This window comes from Ovis canadensis, chromosome 22 (assembly GCF_042477335.2).
Source record: "Ovis canadensis isolate MfBH-ARS-UI-01 breed Bighorn chromosome 22, ARS-UI_OviCan_v2, whole genome shotgun sequence".
Taxonomy (NCBI): domain Eukaryota; kingdom Metazoa; phylum Chordata; class Mammalia; order Artiodactyla; family Bovidae; genus Ovis; species Ovis canadensis.
In genome coordinates this window covers 35183856-35206637 of record NC_091266.1, presented here as the reverse complement: position 1 = coordinate 35206637, position 22782 = coordinate 35183856, and the positions used below count along the sequence as shown (strand labels likewise).

The 22782-nt window shown below is 40.9% G+C and overlaps 1 protein-coding gene across 2 annotated transcripts in view; it reads left to right on the top strand.

Annotated features, from left to right (window-relative positions):
• The window catches only part of HPSE2 (heparanase 2 (inactive)), a 690397-nt gene that overhangs the window by 532005 nt on the left and 135610 nt on the right, over window positions 1-22782 (top strand). For both annotated transcript variants that reach the window (XM_069567227.1, XM_069567226.1), the window contains 2 exons: window positions 13119-13225; window positions 17610-17724. In XM_069567227.1, coding sequence (XP_069423328.1) covers window positions 13119-13225; window positions 17610-17724 — 222 coding nt within the window. The remainder of the gene's footprint in view (window positions 1-13118; window positions 13226-17609; window positions 17725-22782) is intronic.

Genomic DNA, 22782 nt, shown 5'->3' with positions numbered 1-22782 from the left:
CTTCCCTAATATTTGAAAATTTCCTTCCCTCCTCTCTTTCTTCTTTCTTCCCTTCCTTCCTTCATTTATAAACTATTTATAACATTCTTGTGTATTCCAAACTCCTGAGGATAGAACAATGAGCAAGAAGGATATGGTGGTTATACTCACAGACTTTATAGTCTAGTGGGAAAATAGTTAATGAAACAAACAATGATAGTAAGATTCAATGACTCATATAACAGTGGAATTTAGGGTGCTACAGGAGCCCATGGTGGGATATATCTACTGTAGTTTGTAGAGGAAGGGAAATTTCAGATATTAAGGAAGCCAATATTTTTTGTTAATATCATCATTATTTATGATTGCTTATAATAATAAAGAGTAATTCTTTTGAAATCTTAATAGGTACAGTAACATTATAGCACTTTTCCCAATATATCTTAGTGGCAGGATCATGGACGTAGGTAAGGCAGAGAAGTACTTAATCCTTTGGAAGTAATGAACAGATTTAAAAAGAAACTTTTTTCTCAATCAATCTCTGGTTTACCTACTAGTCATATCAAAGTATATCAAAGGGGAGGAGAGTAGAAGAATAATAGTTACTCTTAAGGATCATAGAATAACTAGATGCACAATTAAAGGAAAATGAGGACAATGACAATGTTAACCTTCTCTAACGAAGAAAACCGAAAATGAAAACACACTAGTTGGTTAAGAACAGTAGTTTTACCACTGGAAAAAATCAGTGTTTGATTGATTGATGTATTGATTGATTCATTCAATAATCTATATATATTTGCTCAGTTCAGTTCAGTTCAATTGCTCAGTCATGTCCAACTCCTTGTGACCTCATGGATTGCAGCAAGCCAGGCCTCTCTGTCCATCACCAACTCCCGGAGTTTACTCAAACTCATGCCCATTGAGTTGGTGATGCCATCCAGCCATCTCATCCTCTGCTGTCTCCTTCTCCTCTCACCTTCAGTCTTTCCCAGCATCAGGGTCTTTTCAAATGAGTCAGTTCTTCACATCAGGTGGCCAAAGAATTGGAGTTTCAGCTTCACATCAGTCCTCCCAATGAATATTCAGGACTGATTTCCTTTAGGATGGACTGGTTGGATCTCCTTGCAGGGGACTCTCGAGAGTCATTTCCAGCACCACAGTTCAAAAGCATCAAGTTGTCGGTACTCAGCTTTCTTTATAGTCCAACTCTCACATCCATACATGACTACTGGAAAAACCATAGCCTTGACTAGACGGACTTTTGTTAGCAAAGTAATGTGTCTGCTTTTTAATATGCTGTCTAGGTTTGTCATAACTTTCCTTCCAAGGAGTAAGTGTCTTTTAATTTGCTCAGTCATGACCATTTCCATCTCCAGGGCATCTTCTTGACTCAGGGATCCAACCTGAGTCTCCCACATTGCAGGCAGATTCTTTACTGTCTGAGCCCCCAGGAAAGCCCATGTGGAATGCTTGTTTTAATGTGCCAGTGCCTACCACAGTGCCTACCACAGTACCTACCACTTAGCAGGCTCTAAGTCAATATTAGAGGGAGACAGTTAGGGAGGGGAAGGTGAATGAACAGAGTAAAATAATGGTAGAAGTGTGGAAGAAGCAAAGTAAATCTTTGTCTCATCACATTCGGATATGCTATCTCTGCCATTCAAATCCAAAAGAATCTAATTCACTACTAATTTTGTAGCATAGCGTTGAATAGATAGAAATTGATTTAGGCAACCATAAGTGGACTATGAGGCTTCCCAGGTGGTGCCAGTGGTAAAGAACCTGCCTGCCAATGAAGGAAATGCAAGAGACACGGATTTGATCCCTGGATCAGGAAGATTCCCTGGAGGAGGGCATGGCAACCCACTCCAGTATCCTTGCTCAGAGAATCCCATGGACAGAGGAGCCTGGTGGGCTACAGTCTATAGGGTCACAAAGAGTTGGACATGACTGAAGTGACTTAACACACACAGCACACAAATGGGCTATGCCTATAGTAGGCATAGTAGGAGAGTTTCCTCTGGGTATGTCTTTAAGGCTGAAAGAAAGGTTTCTGTGGCTCTGAGTAACATTTTAGTCAGTTTGCTAATGCCAGATACTTTACTTTAGAAAAATAATTTTTGATTCTACTTTAACGGGAGAAGCGACTTCACTTTCCCTTTTCACTTTCATGCGTTGGAGAGGGAAATGACAACCCACTCCAGTATTCTTGCCTGGAGAATCCCAGGGACAGGGGAGCCTGGAGGGCTGCCTTCTATGGGGTTGCACAGAGTCAGACACGACTGGAGAGACTTAGCAGCAGCAGCAGCAGCAGAATGTAAATAACCCGAGGAGAGGTAAACTACACTGATTTAAAGTCACACTAAGGCCTTAATATAAAATAGATGATCCTTTTCCAAAAGCAAGGTTATTTCCTCTGTAATAATTTTATTTTACTAAAATATTTTATTGAAATATAGTTGAATTACCATGTGTTAATTACTGCTGTCCAGCAAAGTGACTCAGTTATACATATATACATTCTTTTTCATATTCTTTTCCATTATGGTTTATCACAGGATATTGAATAGTTCCTTGTGCTATACAGTAGGACCTTGTTGTTAATGCACTCTGTAAATAGCAGTGTGCATCTACTAATCCCAAACCCCCAGTGAATCTGTCTCCCAGCCTCCACCCCTTTGCAGACACCAATCTATTCTCTGTCTGTGCTTTTGCTTCTGGTTTACAGGTAGGCTCATCTGTGTCATGATTTAGATTCCACATATACGTGACATCATATTGTATTTGTCCTTCCCAGGAGCAGGTTTGGATAGAGCGGAAGAGAAATACAGGCCAAGGGAGAACTCAAGAGAGAGAGGACCCTGAACACAAACTGTGCCACACTGATATGACATCCAGGGGTGATTCTAAGTTTTATGGGGCTGGCAACTTATACAATGGGGACCACTTTAAGAAAAAGAAAACAAAACAAATTTGCATGTTTTAGAAATAGATCTGACCATATGAACAAATTACTAGGGCCCTGCCCAGGACTTTAACAGAGGCCTGGGGAAATGGGGAGCTAAAGTTGATGAGCTTCCCAGTAATTTGGTATCTGTGACTCCACTTGACTATGCATCTGAAAATGGGAGAATATGACCCAGTGGAACTTTTGACTCTTCTCTTTCAGATATAAGACACTGATGATAAATAGGGGAATCTAGCTGGAAAGATATGTTTACCACAAAAAAAGCTCCAAAGTTTTGCTCAGTGTCATTCTGTGAACTATATTTCCTTGATTCTTAAACACAAACAATGGTAGAATTCCAGCTAAGCTATTTAAAATCCAAAAACACGATGCTGTTAAAGTGCTATACTCAATATGCCAGCAAATTTGGAAAACTCAGCAGTAGCCATAGAGTCCTTTTTCAGTCAAAAATGGCAGTTTTCATTTCAATCCCAAAGAAAGGCAATGCCAAAGAAAGTTCAAACTGCCGTACAATAGCATTTATTTCACATGCTAGCAAAGTAATGCTCAAAATCCTTCAAGCTACACTTCAACAGTATCTGAACCAAGAACTGCCAAATGTAATAGCTGGGTTTAGAAAAGGCAGAGGAACAAGAGAACAAATTGCCAACATCCATAGGCTTTCCTGGTGGCTCAGATGGTAAAGAACCTACCTGCATGCAGAAGACCCAGGTTCAATCTCTTGGTCAGGAAGATCCCCTGGAGAAGGGAATGACAACCCACTCCAGTATTCTTGCCTGGAGAATTCCATGGACAGAGGAGCCTGTCAGGCTACAGTCCATGGGGTTACAAAGAGTTGGACATGACTGAATAACTAACGTTGGATCATAGAAAAGGCAAGAGAATTTAAAAAAAAAAAATCTACTTCTGCTTCACTGATTATGTGAAAGCATTTGACTGTGTGGAACACAACAAACTGTAGAAAATTCTTAAAGTGATGGGACTACCAGACCACCTTACCTACCTCCTGAGAAACCTGTGTGCAGGTCAAGAAGCAACAGTTCGAACCAGTGATAGAACAACAGACTCATTCAAAATTGGGAAAGGAGTATGACAAGGCTGTATATGTCACCCTGCTTATTTGGCTTCTATGCATAGTACGTCATGTGAAATAGTGGGCTGGATGAATCCCAAGCTGGAATCAAGATTTCTGGGAGAAATATCAACAACCTCAGATATGCAGATGATACCATTCTCATGGCAGAAAGCAAATAGGAACTAAAGAGCTTCTTGATAAGGGTGGAAAAGAAGAGTGAAAAAGCTGGCTTAAAACTCAACATTCAAAAAACTAACATCATGGCAACCAGTACCATCACTGCATGGCAAATAGATGTGCAAAAGTGGAAACAGTGACAGACTTTATTTTCTTGGGCTCCAAAATCACTGCAGACAGTGACTGCAGCCATGAAATTAAAAGGCACTTGCTCCTTGGAAGAAAAGCTATGACAGACCTAGACAGCATATTAAAAGACAGAGACATCAATTGGCCAACGAAAGTCCCTATAGTCAAAGCTGTGGTTTTTCCAGTGATCATGAATAGATGTGAGAGCTGTACCATAAAGAAGGCTGTGTGCCAAAGATTTGATGCTTTCAAATTGTGATGCTGGAGGAGACTCTGGAGAGTCCCTTAGACTTCAAGGAGATCAAACCAGTCAATCCGAAAGGAAATCAACCCTGAATATTCATTGGAAGGACTGATGCTGAAGTTGAAGCTTCAATACTTTGGCCACCTGATGCGAAGAGCCAACTCATTGGAAAAAACCCTGGTGCTGGGAAAGACTGAGGACAAGAGAAGGGGACGACAGAGGATGAGACAGATGGATGGCATCACTGACTCAATGACATGAGTTTAAGCAAACTCCAGAAAGTAGTGAAGGACAGGGAAGCCTGGCATGCTGCCATCTGTGGGGTCGCAAAGAGTTGGACATGACTTAGTGACTGAACAATAACAGCAACCTTAAATTTAATAATAGCTGGAGGGAGAGAGTAAACAGCTGGCTAGTTTCTTTTGATGGAAAACATTCTTATTTCAAAACCATTAAAATGCATTAACAACTTACAGAACTATAGTAATTGTATTACCTTTTAGGTTACAAATGCCATCCACTGAGCACATCAAATATTATCAGTCCATTGAAGAAACCAGTAAGTGTTTTGAAGGCCACACTTGCTAAGTAGTAAAATTAGAACTCCTAATTCCAAGGCCCACACTGTATCCAATACACCATTCTGAATCTCCCAGGCATGTTGACCATTAGTTTTGTAACCCATGTAATATTTATATTCCTGACCACCAAGGATTAGGACACCTTTTTAAAAAGAATACTGAATGTTCTTGGTGAGAGAATGTCAGATTGACCTCAGTCAGTTGATATAATCTGAGGTGGGTGTTCTAGAAGTGAGGGGTGAATGAAAAGTTGGGTGCTACGTTAATAGGTGATATATGATATTATCACAATATTAGAGAGTGGATGAGGACAAGGATTTTCAGGGAGTGATTTGCATTCATTCACTGGACTCCATTCATTTGTTTTGTGTACACAGTTTTGGGCCAGTGTATAGTTGAGGTCCTGTTGTGTGGAAGGCAATGAGTATATTAAGGACATATTGAGGGACTAGCCCTCAGAACAAATTGCTCCTTGAAGCAAAAATCTTCTTCATGAGGAAAAGGCAGCTTGGGGTGACTGTCTAACATTTCCACATGGAAGTGGGGAAATCTCCAGGAGGGGAAATCTCCCCCTCCAGGGGGTTTGTCCTGGGCAAGAGGAACTTACCTCTGAGGCTGCTGAAACTTAGGACTTGTCAGTAGGTAGACAGTCCAGTAAGCCTGAGGGGTTGGTTAGTCATAGAAAAGGACTGGAGATGGGAAGAAGAGTAATTGATGTGCAGGTAGCTGCTGTCCAGTCTTTCCCTCCACCAAGTGCTTATTCTTGAACATAGTCATTGCTTTGGTACTGGGAAACTTTCTCCCTCATTTTCTTACATATGCTCATAATTTCCTTGTCTCCTCTGTGACTCTCCTTTTTGTGTATTTTCTTATTTTAATTTTATGTTTAGCTGCAATTACACTCAATTGCTTTTCTGCGGTTTGAGATAACAAGAGCAGAGAATGCAATTTTAAATCCTAAAAATGACACAGAAACAGAAGCCACAAATTAAAAATTGATCTGATACCAAAAGAAAATGGGCAAATACAGCACTCCGGAACAGGGAGATGATAAAAAGAATTATATAGAAAAAAATTAATGAAACTGACAGGAAGTACATTAGACAGAAGAAATAAATCAGAAAGAATGTGATGAGATATTGGAATCACTGAGCTCAGAATAGCTCAGCTTGTCTTACCTGAGAAGAACATATTAAATATGGAGGCAGTTTAGTGAACCAGAAGCTTCTTGGTCTCCTCAAACAACAGAATTCAATTAGAAAGTAAACAGAGTTCTGAGATGAAACTGTGAAAATTTAATGTTTGTTCTTATGGTTCTGAAATTATTAGTTATATTTGCTGATACTCAGCCTTTCCATAAATATTTCCATAAAATATTACCTCTCTCATTTATTAACAAGTAAACTACTTCATTGTCTCATTATTTAACAAGTATTTAATAAGCAAAGTGACTGACAAGGAATGCAAAATGGGAAAAAATATGGCTTTCTCAAGCTGCTTATAGTGAAGGATGGCTAGGCAAACAGAAATTTACAACTCAGTATAATAAGGTCAAGGATAGTGATAGATTCAAAGAGCTTTGGAGGCCAGCTGCTCCTGATGCTGCTGCTGAGTCACTCCAGTCGTGTCCGACTCTGTGCGACCCCACAGATGGCAGCCCACCAGACTCCCCCGCCCCTGGGATTCTCCAGGCAAGAACACTGGAGTGGGTTGCCATTTCCTTCTCCAACGCATGAAAGTGAAAATCAAAGTGAAGTCGCTCAGTCGTGTCCAACTCTTAGCGACCCCATGGACTGCAGCCTACCAGGCTCCTCTGCCCACGGGATTTTCCAGGCGAGAGTACTGGAGGGGGGTGCCATTGCCTTCTCCTTTGGAGGCCAGAGGAGAGAATTAATATCCTGAAGTTTTGAGAGAAGTTTCACAAATGAGATCACATTAGAAATAAGCCATGGAAAAAACAATGTCTCAGACAACATGGGTGAGGAATGAGTAAGGGAGAAAGTGATCAGTGAAATACTAAAAGATCATGTAGTTGAAAAACAGTGAGTCCATTGTGTGGTGAACCTCACGTCTTATGGGGAGGGAGAGGAGAAGAGGCAGCTAAGGGGTGGTTATGAAGGGTCTTAGATATCAAGTTAAATAAAGCAGTTGGTGTCATATCCCATATCAGTTGTTCCCATCACCATTTCACCATGTTTAACATGCCTTCAGACCACCTGACCTGCATCTTGAGAAACCTGTATGCAGGTCAGGAAGCAACAGTTAGAACTGGACATGGAACAATGTTCCAAATAGGGAAAGAGTATGTCAAGGTTGTATGTTGTCATCCTGCTTATTTAACTTATATGAAGAGTATATCATGAGAAATGCTGGGCTGGAAGGAGCACAAGCTGGAATCAAGATTGCCAGGAAAAATATCAATAACCTCAGATATGCAGATGACACCACTCTTATGGCAGAAAATGAAGAAGAACTAAAGAGCCTCTTGATGAAAGTGAAAAAGGAGAGTGAAAACTTGGCTTAAAGCTCAACATTCAGAAAACTAAGATCATGGCATCCAGTCCCATCACTTCATAGGAAATAGATGGGGAAACACTGGAAACAGTGGCTGACTTTATTTTTCTGGGCTCCAAAATCACTTCAGATGGTGACTGCAGCCATGAAATTAAAAGATGCTTACTCCTTGAAAGGAAAGTATGACCAACCTAGATAGCATATTAAAAAGCAGAGACATTACTTTGTCAACAAAGGTCTGTCTAGACAAGGCTATGGTTTTTCTAGTGGTCATGTATGGATGTGAGAGTTGGACTGTCAAGAAAGCTGAGCACCGACGAATTGATGCTTTGAACTGTGGTGTTGGAGAAGACTCTTGAGAGTCCCTGGGACTGCAAGAAGATCCAACCAGTCCATCCTAAAGGAAATCAGTCCTGGTTGTTCATTGGAAGGACTGATGTTGAAGCTGAAACTCCAATACTTTGGCCACCTGATTTGAAGAGCTGACTCATTTGAAAAGACTCTGATGCTGAGAAAGATTGAGAGCAGGAGGAGAAGGGGACAACAGAGGATCAGATGGTTGGATGGCATCACCGACTCAATGGACATGGGTATGGGTGGACTCCGGGAGTTGGTGACGGACAGGGAGGCCTGGCGTGCTGCGGTTCATGGGGTTGCAAGGAGTCGGACACGACTGAGTGACTGAACTGAACTGAACATGCTTTCATGGACTTGTGAACAAAATAGACTGTGAGCTGTGTGTAGTTTACCGGCTCCTTTGCTTTCTTTCCATGTTAAGGAAGCATTTCATAATTCTGATGAATGAAAGGAATATTATTATGATAACTTTGAACCTACTTTCTTTTATCAGTACTTTAAGTCATTCTCCAAATCACTGTTTTCAATATTATCTGAAGCAAGTCACTCATAACATGTCTGCCAACTAGTCACACAGACCACTCCATGAGCACATGATTGAGTTCTGCTGCTGGTAATGAGGAGCCATGGAGGTTATGGACCTAGGGTGAAGCTGGTTAAAAGACAGAAGCAGTGTAGAGGAAAGTCTTGAGAAGGAGGTCTTCCTTGCAGGAAAACCAAGGGAGAAAGGATAAGATCCGGAACTCAGAAGGAGACAGTGAGTAAGAAAGGAGAGGGAAGAATGGAATGATTTTGTCCTCATCTAATGTAGTAGGTAGCTTAGAGTCAAAAACACACAAGAAGGATGGAAAGAAAAATTGGAACATTATTGAGCTCTCACCTGGACGTTTTATGAATACAATAAGGGACAAAGAGACAGGAGCACCTCCAAGCAGAGCCTTGTCCATGGGTAAGGAAAGTTTAAGAAGTTCCCTAAAGCTATTCAGCTCCTTCTAACCAGTGACATAGGGGACCAGTTCTGCTTGTTTAAAGAACTACTGCTTTTCCTGAAGTCCTAGGGAAGGTTGATTTCCAACTATACGAGATGCTGGAATTAATGGACTCCAGCTTCCTTTGGAGGGTGGGCCTCTTGCCAGGCCTGATTAGCCCAGCTGGCCTGTCCTCTATTCCTGTTTTATTGCTTCCTTTCTCATTAAGGAAGGTGTTGGGTTTGGATAACCATAAACAACATGTCTGCTGCTACAAGGCTACCATCACTTGCATAGCCAGTGGCTGAAACCAGGCTCTCAGGAGTCTTTTTTAAAGACAAATCACAGTTTTGGAGAGACAGGAAAGGGAAGCCCAACTTTGAAAATGTGCCACAGAAATGGTTATTTTTCTATTTTTAACTGTTTTCTTTAAAAAAAAAAAATCAAAGTGGTAGGGAAAATAAAACTTTTTTTAAAAGTGAAAGCTATTTTTCTTTCTCACCTCTCCTCTTTCAATATAGCCACACAAAACAGTCCTAATGTCCTCAACCCCTGAAATGAGAGAGAGGGAGCTGGAGGGTTTCCCTTCATACCACCCTGCCCCTAGCAGGCCTAAAGATTTTGAGCAGCCACTGGCAACGTGCTGAGCTGTTCTGTGGGTGCTTCAAAGCTCCCTTGTCCACATGGGCCTAAGAGCTGAAGTCTGTGGGGGATAAAAAAAAAAAAAACCTCCTGAAAGGGAGCCAACCATTCAACTCCCCTCTCCCTTCACTTCAATAATCTCAGCATTTGGGCATTTGTACTTCTCCCTCCCCAGACAATGTGTTCCTTAAAATAACCTTCATTGGCACATCATTTTTCACCAGGAACTGTACCCTTGTTCTTTGCAGTCCTGCAATTTTCTCTCTTCCAGCACAGGGGGAATCATATTTACTCAGAAAACCGCAGTGTTGAACTATAGCCCTCAGTTTCTTAGAGTTTCACTTTCTAAGGGAATTTTGCAGCTGGTTCCATCTGTTTTTCCTGATTTTTTCTTCTCCTCTTCTGCCCATACTAATTTCCTCTCTAGGCCCAACCAGCACCTAACCTCAGTACCTCCCCCGCACATTACTATGATAACCTCTTCTTGTCTCACGGTAGACACAATATTCATTAAGCCTCTCACCATGTCCCAAACAGTAAATGTTCAGAAAATCCTTGCTGACTCATACAAACTACTCCCAGAACCTCTAACACTGATACTTTCTAGGAATTTCTCTACCATATAAAATTTCATATAACTGGCTTGGTTTTGTATCAGAGCACTCTCTCCCTGTGTTTTTTTGTTCATGTATTAATAGCTTCTCTAGAAAATGACAAGAATTGCTCCTATGCTGAGTGGATAAACAAACTACTCTGAATGCTAATTACATTAATGTGAGCTATCCATGTAGATTTTAAATTCTAAATAGACCTTTCCCTGCTACTTAGCACACGTCTGGTCTATTACCTACCACCACAAACATATCCAAATGAAAGCAACCAAGTCTAATGTTAGACTGCCAATCACAATCTCATGTGCTTTGGACAAAGAGAGTGATCTAGGTAACATTTGCTTTACTTTAAGAGCTTATCATTTGCCAGACACCTTTCCAAGTGTTTTACAAATATTTGGTCACTTAAATATTTTTAAAATGCACATTTATTATTCTAATTTTACAGCTAAGGAAATTAAGGCGCAGCAAGGTCAACAGTGCGTCAATGATGCAACCAGGATTCACACCCAGGCAATGTGTGTGCAGACCACTAACTGCTAATCAATTCTACCTCACTGATTATAAGAAGTGTTAGATTGTCTCCTTCCAAATCTTCCTGCAAGTCAGAAGAGAATTCAGATGAACCTTATTTACAGAGTGTCTGTGTCCTTGATGAGTCCTGTGTACATAGCAATTTTTAAATCCATCCATTTTCTGGAATCAAGTCCTCATTTAATGGAGCTTAACTAAAGTCCTTATATAAAGGTGCTAGAGGGGTCTTTCCTGACCTTCATCTAAAACATCAACCTTCCTCTCCTTCCAAGGCACTTTCCGTCAGATTAATCAATTTTATTTTCCTCCTAGCACTTCCTATTTCTAAATTTATGTTTGTGTGTTTATTGTCAGTCTCTTCCCCTTGACTAAAATATGAGCTGATGAGAGCAGAGATTTGTGTTTCATTCACTGTTTGCCCCTAGAATTCTGCTTGGCATATAGTAGATGCTCAATAAATATTTACTGAATGAATGAATAAACCCATTTGATAATGCCTTCATGTTTTTGCATAGACAGCCTCAGCTCTTCTTTGGTAGTGATGGTGGTCTAGTTGCTAAGTTGTGTCCAACTCTTGCAACCCCATGGACTGCAGCCCACGAGGCTCCTCTGTCCATGGGATTTCTTAGTCAAGAATACTGGAGTGAGTTGTTATTTCCTTCTTCAGGGCATCTTCCCAACCCAGGGATCAAGGCTGGGTCTCTTACATTTTAAGCAGATTCTGTACTGCAGGCGGTCTCTTACAGTGCAGGCAGATTCTTTACCAACCAAACCACCAGGGAAGCCCAGTATAATTTTAAATATTCCCCTTAACTAATTTCACCTACTCCTGTGGCTTTTTTCTACCATCCCCAATATTTACCTCTAGCCAAGATCTTTATTTTTGAGATGACCAAATCTGTCTTTTTGTCTCCTGTATGTATTACTTATGTTATTTTAATTTCCATAATCAAATTTACTCTTGACCTTTGGGGAATAGGAGCCAAGGGGACCTGCACAAGCATTACAAAATACTGATACATTTTGTATTTAGAAAAGACTTAGATTTCATCTCCTCCAAATACGTTACTTTATATGTTGGTGAAGAAATTGAAGTCCAAGATAATGATTCTCTAAGCATCTCATGGCCACTATGTGGTAGAACCCCAGATTTTCAGAATTTATTCCCCTTTCCACACCAGTTATCTACCTATTAGGGTCTACTTCTCCTATTGTTAATGATACATATTACGCACTCAGCTCTATTGAGATACAATTCACATACCATGAGATTCACCCTTTAAAAGTTTGAAATTCAGTGGTTTTTAGTATATTCACAAAATTGTGAAACTGTCACTGTTTAATTTAATTTAATTTAATTTAATTTAATTTTTTTACTATTTAATTTTAGAACATGTTCATTATCCTCCAGAGAAACCCCATACCTATTTGTAGTCACTCCCCATCTTCCCCCTTCATCCTCTTTCCCTTTTTCCAACCCTAGAAATCCATTAATCTACTTTCTGTCTCTATGGATTTGACTGTTCTGGACATTTCATATAAATGAATATAATATGTGGCCTTTTGTGTCTGGTTTATTTCACTTAGCTTAATGATTTCAAGGTTCATCATCTTATACTATTTACCTTTTTGTTTTGTTTAACAAAACTGCTTTTCTCTAACTGCCTTAATCATCTCTATCTCTGTCTTTGAACAAAATTTAAACTTTGAATATCCTAGAAGCCAAAGGCAAAAAAGAAAAACAGAAATATATTACTTAGTTCCAGTTAATCTTAAAGGAAACACAAAGTTTATCAAAAGCATGAATGTTTTAAGGGGAATCATTACTGTAGACCTTTACTTTCACAATAGGACTCTGTTTTCTAATCATTTAAGGTATTTTTCTTGCTTTCTTATTTATAGTATGTCCAGCTCTCCGTGGGTTGGGCACTCTGACCAGTGTCAAGAAGAGGGAGAGGACCACCTTCTTCTAGGTGCAAGGGGAAATTCTTGTCTAATCTTTAACAGCATTCCCGTTTGACCTCCACGATTAATTTTCATGGAAGGGTGTTGCAGTCAACTCATGTCCTGGAATATGCACTTGTTCTCCTGTCACAATGTCACTTGGGTTCACTTAGGAGAAAAAATGACCATTTCTTTGAGTGGACACGTATCAATATTAATGTGTGTATGTTTGTGTGCCAGCTATATGGGCTGTATCAACATGGAAAAAGCACAGATCATGACCACCTGGGAGCAGAGGATCAGGGGAACTTTAAGAGACTGTATGGTCCTTCTCATTTAGGAACAGTTTTTTAAAATCTCATTATCTCCTTCTGCTTTTGTTGTGTGAACAGGTGGTTAACACATACACCCCAGGAAAGAAGATTTGGCTTGAAGGTGTGGTGACCACCTCAGCTGGAGGCACAAACAATCTATCAGATTCCTATGCTGCAGGATTCTTGTGAGTAGAACTTGCAATTTCACTCCCAAGTGCACTGAGGAAAGGACAGTGAAATTGCTTATTATTCTGCCCTTTGGATGGGGTGGTGGTTCGTTTCCTACTGAAAATTCTTCATCCGTTTCTTTGTAAATGTGTTTAAACACTCATCAAACAGTGATTAGGGACTTGTCTAAATAATAAGATCTCAGGTACAGGCATTAGAGCAAGAATAATAATGGTAGTTATTAGTAATAAGATTAGTAATAAGTAGATAGTAATAAGTTTTATTTTATGTCTACAGTGCAAAATACAGTACAGACAGCATACATTTTTTTTCTTGTAATTTTCACTAGAGTCCTGGGAGATAGGTAAGAATAAGAGGGAGGTTTTGCCCTTTAGAAACTTGGACAACTGGAGGAATAGAGATGAGGGGTAAGAAAAGCTATCAGAGATAAGTTTCATCATCATGATTTTAACTGCCTAGTGCTTACCATGTGCCAAGGGCATATTTAATAGTGATTTGTGCATATTTAATGACTTAACAACCAGTGTAGTAGATGCCCTTATTTTGTAAGAAGCCAGCGAGATAGATGTGATTATTAATTAATGGCAGAGCTTGGACTCAAGTTATAGCAGTCTGCTTCAGAGGCCTACCTTTTTGCATTAAATTATACCATCTCTCTTCCTTCCTTACATGGTCTGTCCACACAAGGGATAGACATGCAGAGGAATCAAGAATTTCTGACTGGGAGTATCAGGAAGGACTTTGCGGAGGAAGAGGCAATTGAGTGGAACATAGAGAAATTTCTCTAATTCCTATAGGTGAAGGTTGTTGCTGAGGGTAGTGGGGAGCACTCTAAGCTGAAGGAACATTATGAGGAGAAACAATTAGTGTGAGAAAGCCTCAGTATCTGCAGGGGTTAGTGAAGGTATGATTGTGCTAAGCCGCTTCACTTGTGTCTGACTCTTTGTGACCTTATGGGCCTTAGCCCACCAGGCTTCTCTGTCCATGGGATTCTCCAGGCAAGAATACTGGTGTGGGTTGCTGTGCCCTTCTCCAGGGGATCTTCCCCACTGGGGATCGAACCCACACCTCTTATGTCTCCTGCACTGGCAGGTGGTTCTTTACCACTAGTGGCACCTGGAAGCCCAAGGAACATTGTGAGGGGAAATGATTAGTGCGAGAAAGCCTCAGTATCTGCAGGGGTATGATTGTGCTAAGTCGCTTCGGTTGTTCTGACTCTTTGCAACCCCATGGACTAGAGCCCCCAGGCTCCTCTGCCCATGGGATTGTCCAAGCAAGACTACTGGAGTAGATTGCCATGCCCTCCTCCAGGAGAGCTTCCTGATTCAGGGATCGAACTCGAATCTCTAATGTCTCCTGCATTGGTAGGCAGGTTCTTCACCACTAATGCCACTTGGGAAGCCCAGGTATGATTAGGGACAGAGTTTTACCACCAAATCATAGAATACCTTGAAAACCAGGGATGCAATATGAGGCCTTATTCTATACTCAGTGGCAAGCCATTGAAGGTTACAGAGGAGGAGAGAGGTCCTACAGAGATCTGATCTGTACTGAAAACACTGGGCTTGATAGTTTGTGCCAGTTTGGAGAGGCAAGAGATAGGAAAATGAATTTGAAGGCTACTGCAGTCATCTGGAGAGCAACTTAAGCCAGAAGCACAAAGGCCTCTGCCTGGCCTGCTATTGTCATCAGGACCACAGACTGACCATGTGACCTGCTTCTGGTCCAACCTAGTCTGTGGTCCTGGCTTTTCGTCTGAACAAGGTTCTCCTAAGAACTGCAGCTCTGCCCTCAGCTACACATTTCACTACTAACAGCCACTTCTAATTATACAGCTATAGTTCCTCTCCATTAAGGCAGCTTCAGGCTGGTCAAGCAAATATCTTTTAAGATGGAATCCTGGCAGGTGCAGATGAAGATAATGAGTCAGTGTCTACATGATATGCCTGGGGTCTTCCAGCCCTGTGTCCTCACATGGAGCGGCACAGAGAGGTTGTACAGTGTTGCTGAGGGTTTTCTTTCAAAAATATTCTCCTCAGCAGGTTTCACTATGACAGTCAGGTTGGCTGCTGGAGGCCCCTTGAGTCAGAAGAATATGGCCTTTGCTTAGTGGTCTCAGAAGAACTCAGCTGCAGGGCCTGGGAAGTAGTCCATTTGTACTGAGTGTTTTCATGAACATTCTTCCCTTTAGAGAGTGATGTGAAATGAGAAATAACACAGACCATCATGGAGAGAGCTAGAGAGAGACCTGCCTTTTCACTAGCATCAACTAAATATCCATAGATCTCCACAGTCACTTTTGTGAACACAGATTAACATCGTTGTTTAGATTTTGGTGTAGTTCAGATGTTCCGTGCTTGGTTGACAGAGCAAATGAAAACCAGCTCATTCTGCTCCTGGTCTTCTCTCTTACCTTTTTATCATCCACTGGCTGTAAGCTCTACTGGCAGTACCCAGAAACATGCTCCTTGAGTCCAATTTTCCAAGAGGTATAAATTGCTTCCTGGAGAAAAAAAAATGTACAGCATTCTAGGAAGCTCCAGAAGGCTAGCAAGGAGTTGGAAAGAAGGCATTTTACAGCCCTTTTTCAATATATGGCATAACTATAAGCTTACCAGGACACATTAACATGCATGCATAAATTAGAATTCTCTGCTGCCAATATGCAAGGGTAGTTTTCCCAATCAGGACTTTGAGGTTCTCTGATGCGCTACCCTTCGCATACTGCTGTGTCTGCAGCACCTACTCATGTCTGTCATGTAATAGACATTCAATAGTATTTTGTGGATAGAAAGTGATAGCTACGGAAGTATCCTTGGTGAGATGCGTCAATTATCTTGCCACTTTTCGCTAATTAAGCATACAAGGGCGACATGGAACCCCATTTATTTCCCCTTCTCAGGAGACTTATTACAGAGGAAGATGAAGACAATTCCAGAGCTAACCATTCTATTCTGAAAAGCTATGGAGAAGCCGGGGCTCGGGCCATAGTCATTTGTTAATGCCCTAGACCTGGGATGTGCATACAGGATGTGGGTTTAAAGAGGAGAATGAATACTCTTCCCTCTCTCTTTAGAGTTCCTTCAAAAACTACCCATATACTCTCAGGAGAAAATAAAAAAAACTCAGATTTACTAGTTAGTGTTTATTTGTTGAAGATATATTCTTTATATTTCACTGCGCTAGGCTCTGTAGAGGTCACAAGTAGCAATTTGATAGCATTCTTGTAAATGTGTAGGCACAGTTATTTACACACTCAGTCCTTTACAAACGACTTATGTGGTCTCACATGCATTTTTAAAAATCTATTCTTAATGCTAAGAATAAGATCTAGTATTTACAGTTGATGAATTCATATTGTTGGATGAAAAATAAAATGAACAAATGGGATCTTATCACATGTACAAGTATTTCTATCTAGATGCCACTAGAGATAGGGATTCACATATATGTGATTATGTATTTACTTATCATTTTGCCTCTTCATTCATTCAGTAAGCCTGGGGATAGAGAAAGACAAACTTGTTTGTACATAGAAATACTTGTTATTTGTTAGAACCTACTGTATTTGTGCTATTTCATTGGCGAGAACACTGACTTAGGAGGCGTCAGCCCAGAATTCATGTTACAATTCTACCACAGGTTAGCTAAAACTGTGTCTCAGAGTCTAAAGCAAAGCTAAACCTGTTCTCCTGATTTCACAGTGTGGCCAAATGAACAAAAAATAAGAAAGACAAGTAGCTTAGCCATGTGATATTCCAAAAGCATTTTCAGTTCCCTGGGTTACAATGTCCCAGTCTGAACAACAGCAACAAAATGGTTCTACTATATTTTTGTCAGATTTCCTTTTGGATTTATAAGTTTTGTCTTTGCAGTTTACTGTGTTTGTGTGTGTGTTGTATGTGATTCATTATTAGTAGGTATTTGTTAGTTTTATCAGAATAAAATATAATTGTCAATGTGGAAAAAATTTGAAAATATTTTAATAATATTCATTCATAATGTAAAAATTAGCAGTGGTCTTTAGTATTAGAAAGGTCCCTGGTTTGGAGCTCCATATTATTTCAGATTTGGGGAATCATAACTATGCATGATTTGTCCCTAGTATGTAAATGGTGATTCTCAGAATCCTAGAATCTAATTTTATCCAGATCAGTTTCAGCTTAGACTGTTGAGTACCTATAGTGTTCCAGAAACTGTGATGGTTGTTTGGGGTACAAAGCTAAAACATGTCTATTCTTGATGAGCTCATACCATCTAGGGAAAGATAGAGAACTAAGTAATTATCATTAAGTGGGCCAGCAGAGGGTATGAATAAGAGTTTTAAAATGTATTGATTTTAAATGTATCGATATGGTGTTTTTCCCCCTTGCTTTTCAGATGGTTGAACACTTTAGGAATGCTGGCCAATCAGGGCATTGATGTTGTGATTCGGCACTCATTTTTTGACCATGGATACAATCACCTTGTGGACCAGAATTTTAACCCATTACCAGTAAGTGTAAGATCAAGATTCCCAACTCCTTTTCCATGTCCTTCAGTTATTTTGATCGTGCTCTGATCCCCACTGGGAGAATTTTTCTCCTTCTGCTACTCATTAATTTCACAAATTGGACAGAAGTATTTTTGACCCATTTTACAGACTTTTAGCTTTACCTCCCAGACATACCCCAATATATACTCACAGTGTATACATATGGGTTTATGTATATACACATTTATGCGTTTATATATATTTATATATTTACCACTATTATTTTAACAAACCTTGTGCAGTTGAGATTCCAAATCTACTTGTGGCCTGTTTGAACTCTGCTTAAGAGTGAATTTTTCCAGATTGTTTTCTTTTAATGCTAATAGGAGACATTAGTTAACGTCAGATGCAACATGTTGAAAGCAGATGGGAAAGTGTTGTCCAAGATCAGATATAGTAGAAACCCATCCCTTGGAGAGTGGCTTAAGTGCACTTACACTGGATGTTGATCCCTGCGTGATGAGGGGATTTGCCCAGGGTGTCACCTACTCTAGGAGAGCAGAGGAAAGCGGAGGCTAAAGAAGAATGGCAAGAGCAAAGAACTGGGTATGTCCAGTGACTTTATTGACTCATCAAAGAAATCCCACTTAGCCCAGAAAAGCTGTGCTTATCAAAAATATTATGTGAGTTCTCCTGCTTACAGACATCTTGGTCATGATAAAAGGTGAGTCCTCTCATTAGCCCATAGAACGTCAGAGCTGGGGTTCCCCTTGGAGATGCTCCAGCTCCACCTCATGTAACAGAGAGACTGGTAGCCTGGGTTGGGGGAGGGGTGTATAGTGCCAGCCCTAGCGCGCCTGCTCCTATGTCCTGGCCCAGGATTCTTCCTACAGAATTACTGCTGCCCTGGGGTCCACAGTAAACAAACCGAGCTGGGACCCAGTGAGCGTTCCTGCCCTTTGCTTCCCTCTGCCCATTTCCACCTTCCGTGTTCAACTCACCACCCTCACCCCAGCCCTTAACCAGGAAGCCTCCAAGCCCAGAACAAAGAACAGCTTGGCACCCAACAGCACCATTTCTGTGTCTCAAAAGAATCCCTCTAGTTAATGTACTAAGCAATTATTATATCTCTGATTGTACACAACTCCAATTAAGTCACAAATACTAAAGCTGACTGGCGCAGTTGCTTTTATGCACAAGGTCAGGATACCTCTCTCTTTCAGCGAGTGGGGGACTGGGGTATGGGAGGACGAAGAGGAAGTTTTCAGTTTGGAACCATAGGGGGTTCTGTTTGTTCATCGTTTGTTTTGAGCTCATAAACTTGTGGTGATAAAACAAAATAATGATTAGAAAAACATCTATGAAATGTAAGCACTGAACAAATATAATGTCACATGAATGTAAATATTTATTGACCATCAGGCACTGGGGAGGAGACTAGTAGTAGATAACTGAATAAATAGTAAGAGGGGGTCAGTGAGGGCTTCTTTAGAGTGTATACAAGGAAGTCTTCTCTGAGAAGGTGACACTTAAGCCAAGAGTCCACCGACAAGAAGGAGCCAGACATGCAGATTTTTGCAGCAGGGCTTTCAGGCAGGGGAAGGGGCTAGTACAAAGATTCCAAGGCAGGAACAGAGTTGGCATGTTTGAGGAAATATAAGAGTGCTAGAGTGCTGGGGGCCTGGCAAGGAACAGGGGGACTGGTTGGACATGGGGCCAGCTTGGGTCAGATCACACAGGGCTTTAAAAGCTAAAGGGAGTTTGACTTTTATTGTAAGTAATATAAAAAGCCACTGGAGGGTTTTCTGCAGGGAAGTAACATGATCTAACTTATATTCTTAAAAGATCACCGTGGTATAATTAATGCATCAAATGTTAGTTATGTTTAAAAATGTGGGTGTTTGCATGAGTGCTAAGTTGCTTCAGTCATGTCCAACTCTTTGTGACCCTATGGACCATAGCCCACCAGGCTCTTCTGTCAATGGGAATGGGTTGCTATGCCCTCCTCCAGAAGATCTTCCTGACCCAGGAATCAAACCTGTGTCTCCTGCATCTCCCGAAATGCAGGCAGATTCTTTACCACTGAGCCACCAGGGAACCCCAAAATGTGGATAATACTTAAAAATTTATAGGGCACTTTCATATACAGCAGGCTTCCCTGAGAGCTCAGTTGGTAAAGAATCCACCTGCGGTGCAGGAGACTCCAGTTCGATCCCTGGGTCAGGAAGATCTGCTAGAGAAGGAATAGGCTACCCACTCCAGTGTTCTTGGGCTTCCCTTGTGGCTCAGCTGGTAAAGAATCTGCCTACAATGTGGGAGACCTGGGTTTGATCCCTGGGTTGGGAAGATCCCCTGGAGAAAGGAAAGGCTACCCACTCCAGTATTCTGGCCTGGAGAATTCCGTGGTCTGTATTCCATGGGGTTGCAAAGAGCCGTAAACAACTGAGTGACTTTCACTTTCACTTTACTTTCGTATAGAGCACATCAGTAATACTCCAAACATTCTTTCTTTCCCTCTGTTCATCTTTTTTCCTGTCTTTCCTTCCTTCCTTCCTTCATACATTCAAATCTCATTCACTCCCCTTGATCATGTACTATATACTGAATACCATTTCTGACAATGAGCCACGATGATGAACCAAAAAGACAAGGTCCTTGAATTCCTGGAGCTTATAGTCTAGTGAAGCATACTAAGAAGTGGAAAGTATATAAACACATAAATAAGATAACTGCTCTTGGACATAATTGCTCTAAAGTGAGCCAAGTGACATAAGTGTGCCTTTATTTTGCTGAAGAGACACTAGGGTTCTTTGAAGTTGTTTAGTGACTTATCCAAGGTCAGACAAGTAGTAAGAGCTGGAACTCAGAATTTTTCAGTTCAAAATGTTATTTACTTTTCAACATGCCACACTATTTCTAGCAGTACTCTCTTTGGTGTCTGAGATGTGGTCTGAGCCACTGTTTGTCTCAGAATTGGGTTTAGAGTTGGGAATAGGCATCTGGAGAGAAGAAAACGTATGGTCGTTGGGTGACTAGACAGTCTTGAGTTCCAGAGCTGGACAAACCTGGATTGCATATCAAATCTCTCTGTACCTTTGCATGGCCAGCTGTAGGTTAAAGATGCAAGATCTCATGATTTTGTTCTCCCCAAATGAGAGATGATATAGGTGACTTTCTTTAAAAGCTTACCGTGAGACACCTTGATTGATAGGTGGTAACGGCACAGAGGTTCTTTGGAAGCTAAAACAAGTCCTATTGATTTAGCACAAAGGCTCAAGTGATCTGAGCAGCTGTGTTTCTGGAAACACCAAGTTCTAATAAAGAAATTGTATGTAAAAGCACTTTAAAAGGTAGCAGGCTTTCTTTTTATCTTTCTTTGGGCTAATAAATTCTGCACCTTACAAGCAGAGAACTTGGCAGCTGGGAGAGTGTGTCCTAAGTCTCCTGGAAAGAATTTACTAGGCTAGACCAGGGCACCAGTCTGAAAGACCTTGCCAGCCGGCCCCTGGGATGTGTAATGGAGACACCTAGAAGTCATACTGCTTGCCACTTCAGAGATTTGTGCAGTTGAGGTCCAAACACTGCTGATAAAAACTTTGGATTTTACATTGTGATTAAATCTTCAAGAGTGTTAGGAGTTTGTGTGTGTTAGTTGCTCAGTTGTGTCCAACTCTTTGTGACCTCACGAACTATAGCCCACCAGGCTTCTCTGTCCATGGAATTCTCCAGGCAAGAACACTGGAGTGGATTGCTATTCCCATCTCCAGAGTTAAGAGTTTAGGGCATTAGTAAGTTGTTTTTTGGTTGCCTCCCAGAAAAATCAGTATTTTCTATTCCAGTTCCTTCAAATTCAGCATTTCGGGAAAAGATCTTATTTGCAAATACTACTTTTTCCTGTTGTTGTTGTTATAGGGTCTTAGCCTAATGGCTTCCCAACTCATATACCATATTACTACTCCACTAACCCAGTCAGCTGAGTATGTAGGATTCCAAGCCAGTGGCAAAGCCAGTCCAATCTAAAGGAAGAGAGAATATTGATGGTAGCTCTTTAAAAACAAAACAAAACAAGTTATTTTGAGAAAAGATCATTTTCCACTACAGCCCATGTTCTTTCTGGCTGTTCCTCTAGAGAAGTGCCAGCTCTCCTCCTGTTATGAGATTTTCCTTCTCCTGGGAAGAGGAGAACATTTAGTCCAGCAGTGCTTCATCACTCGACTCCCACCCCTTTCCCCTGACCCCCTTGCTATTGGGAAAGAGGGAACGTGTGAGTCTCCAAAGCCTGTCGACTAGTCATGGGCTCTCTTGGGAATAAGGGATGTTTGTGCAGAAGAGATCTGCACATTCAGTGGACATAGTCCAGACCCCACCAGCCGTGGGCATTTCTCCTAAGCGAGGGTTTTGGAATTTAGCTTGCTGTTTTGTTTAAGAGCTTGATTTACAGAGCTTTCAGGGAAAGGAATGGTGAATTACTAGTCAACATCTTCTTAACTCTCACACTGACCTAGCAGATATAATTCAATTCAAGAAAGCATTGACACTTGAGATGTGTCTGGCTCTAGGCTAGGTATTCTGGGGACATGCAGATAAATAAGATTCAGTTCCCTCATCTGTAGAACTAACAATCTGGTGTGTGTTTGTACTTGAGGGATTATAATTTAGTCCTTTACTTAGAATGAAATAGAAAGCAATTCTCATCGGACAGCCTTTTCTGTCTGAGTATAGTGGTAGGGATATTTACATTTACTGACAACATTCTTTTTTGCTGATTATCCCTTATGAACAACAATAAACATTCACTTCAGCCCAGTACACACTTACTGAACCCTCGCTATGTATGTTGTTCTAGAATACAGTCAGTAGTCATGGATTAGTTTATAACTCGCTAATCTATGATGGGATTGAACCTATAGCTGTGGTTCCCACAGCAACATGGCTATTGGAAAGAAACTCTGCATCTTAATGTTATCTGCATAGCTCCATCAGGGATGAGAACCTTGCTGCTCTATCCTTGTTTCCCTTTGAAACATTAAGACACTGTTCTTTATGCACTACACAACCATGATGTGGACACAGGATCAG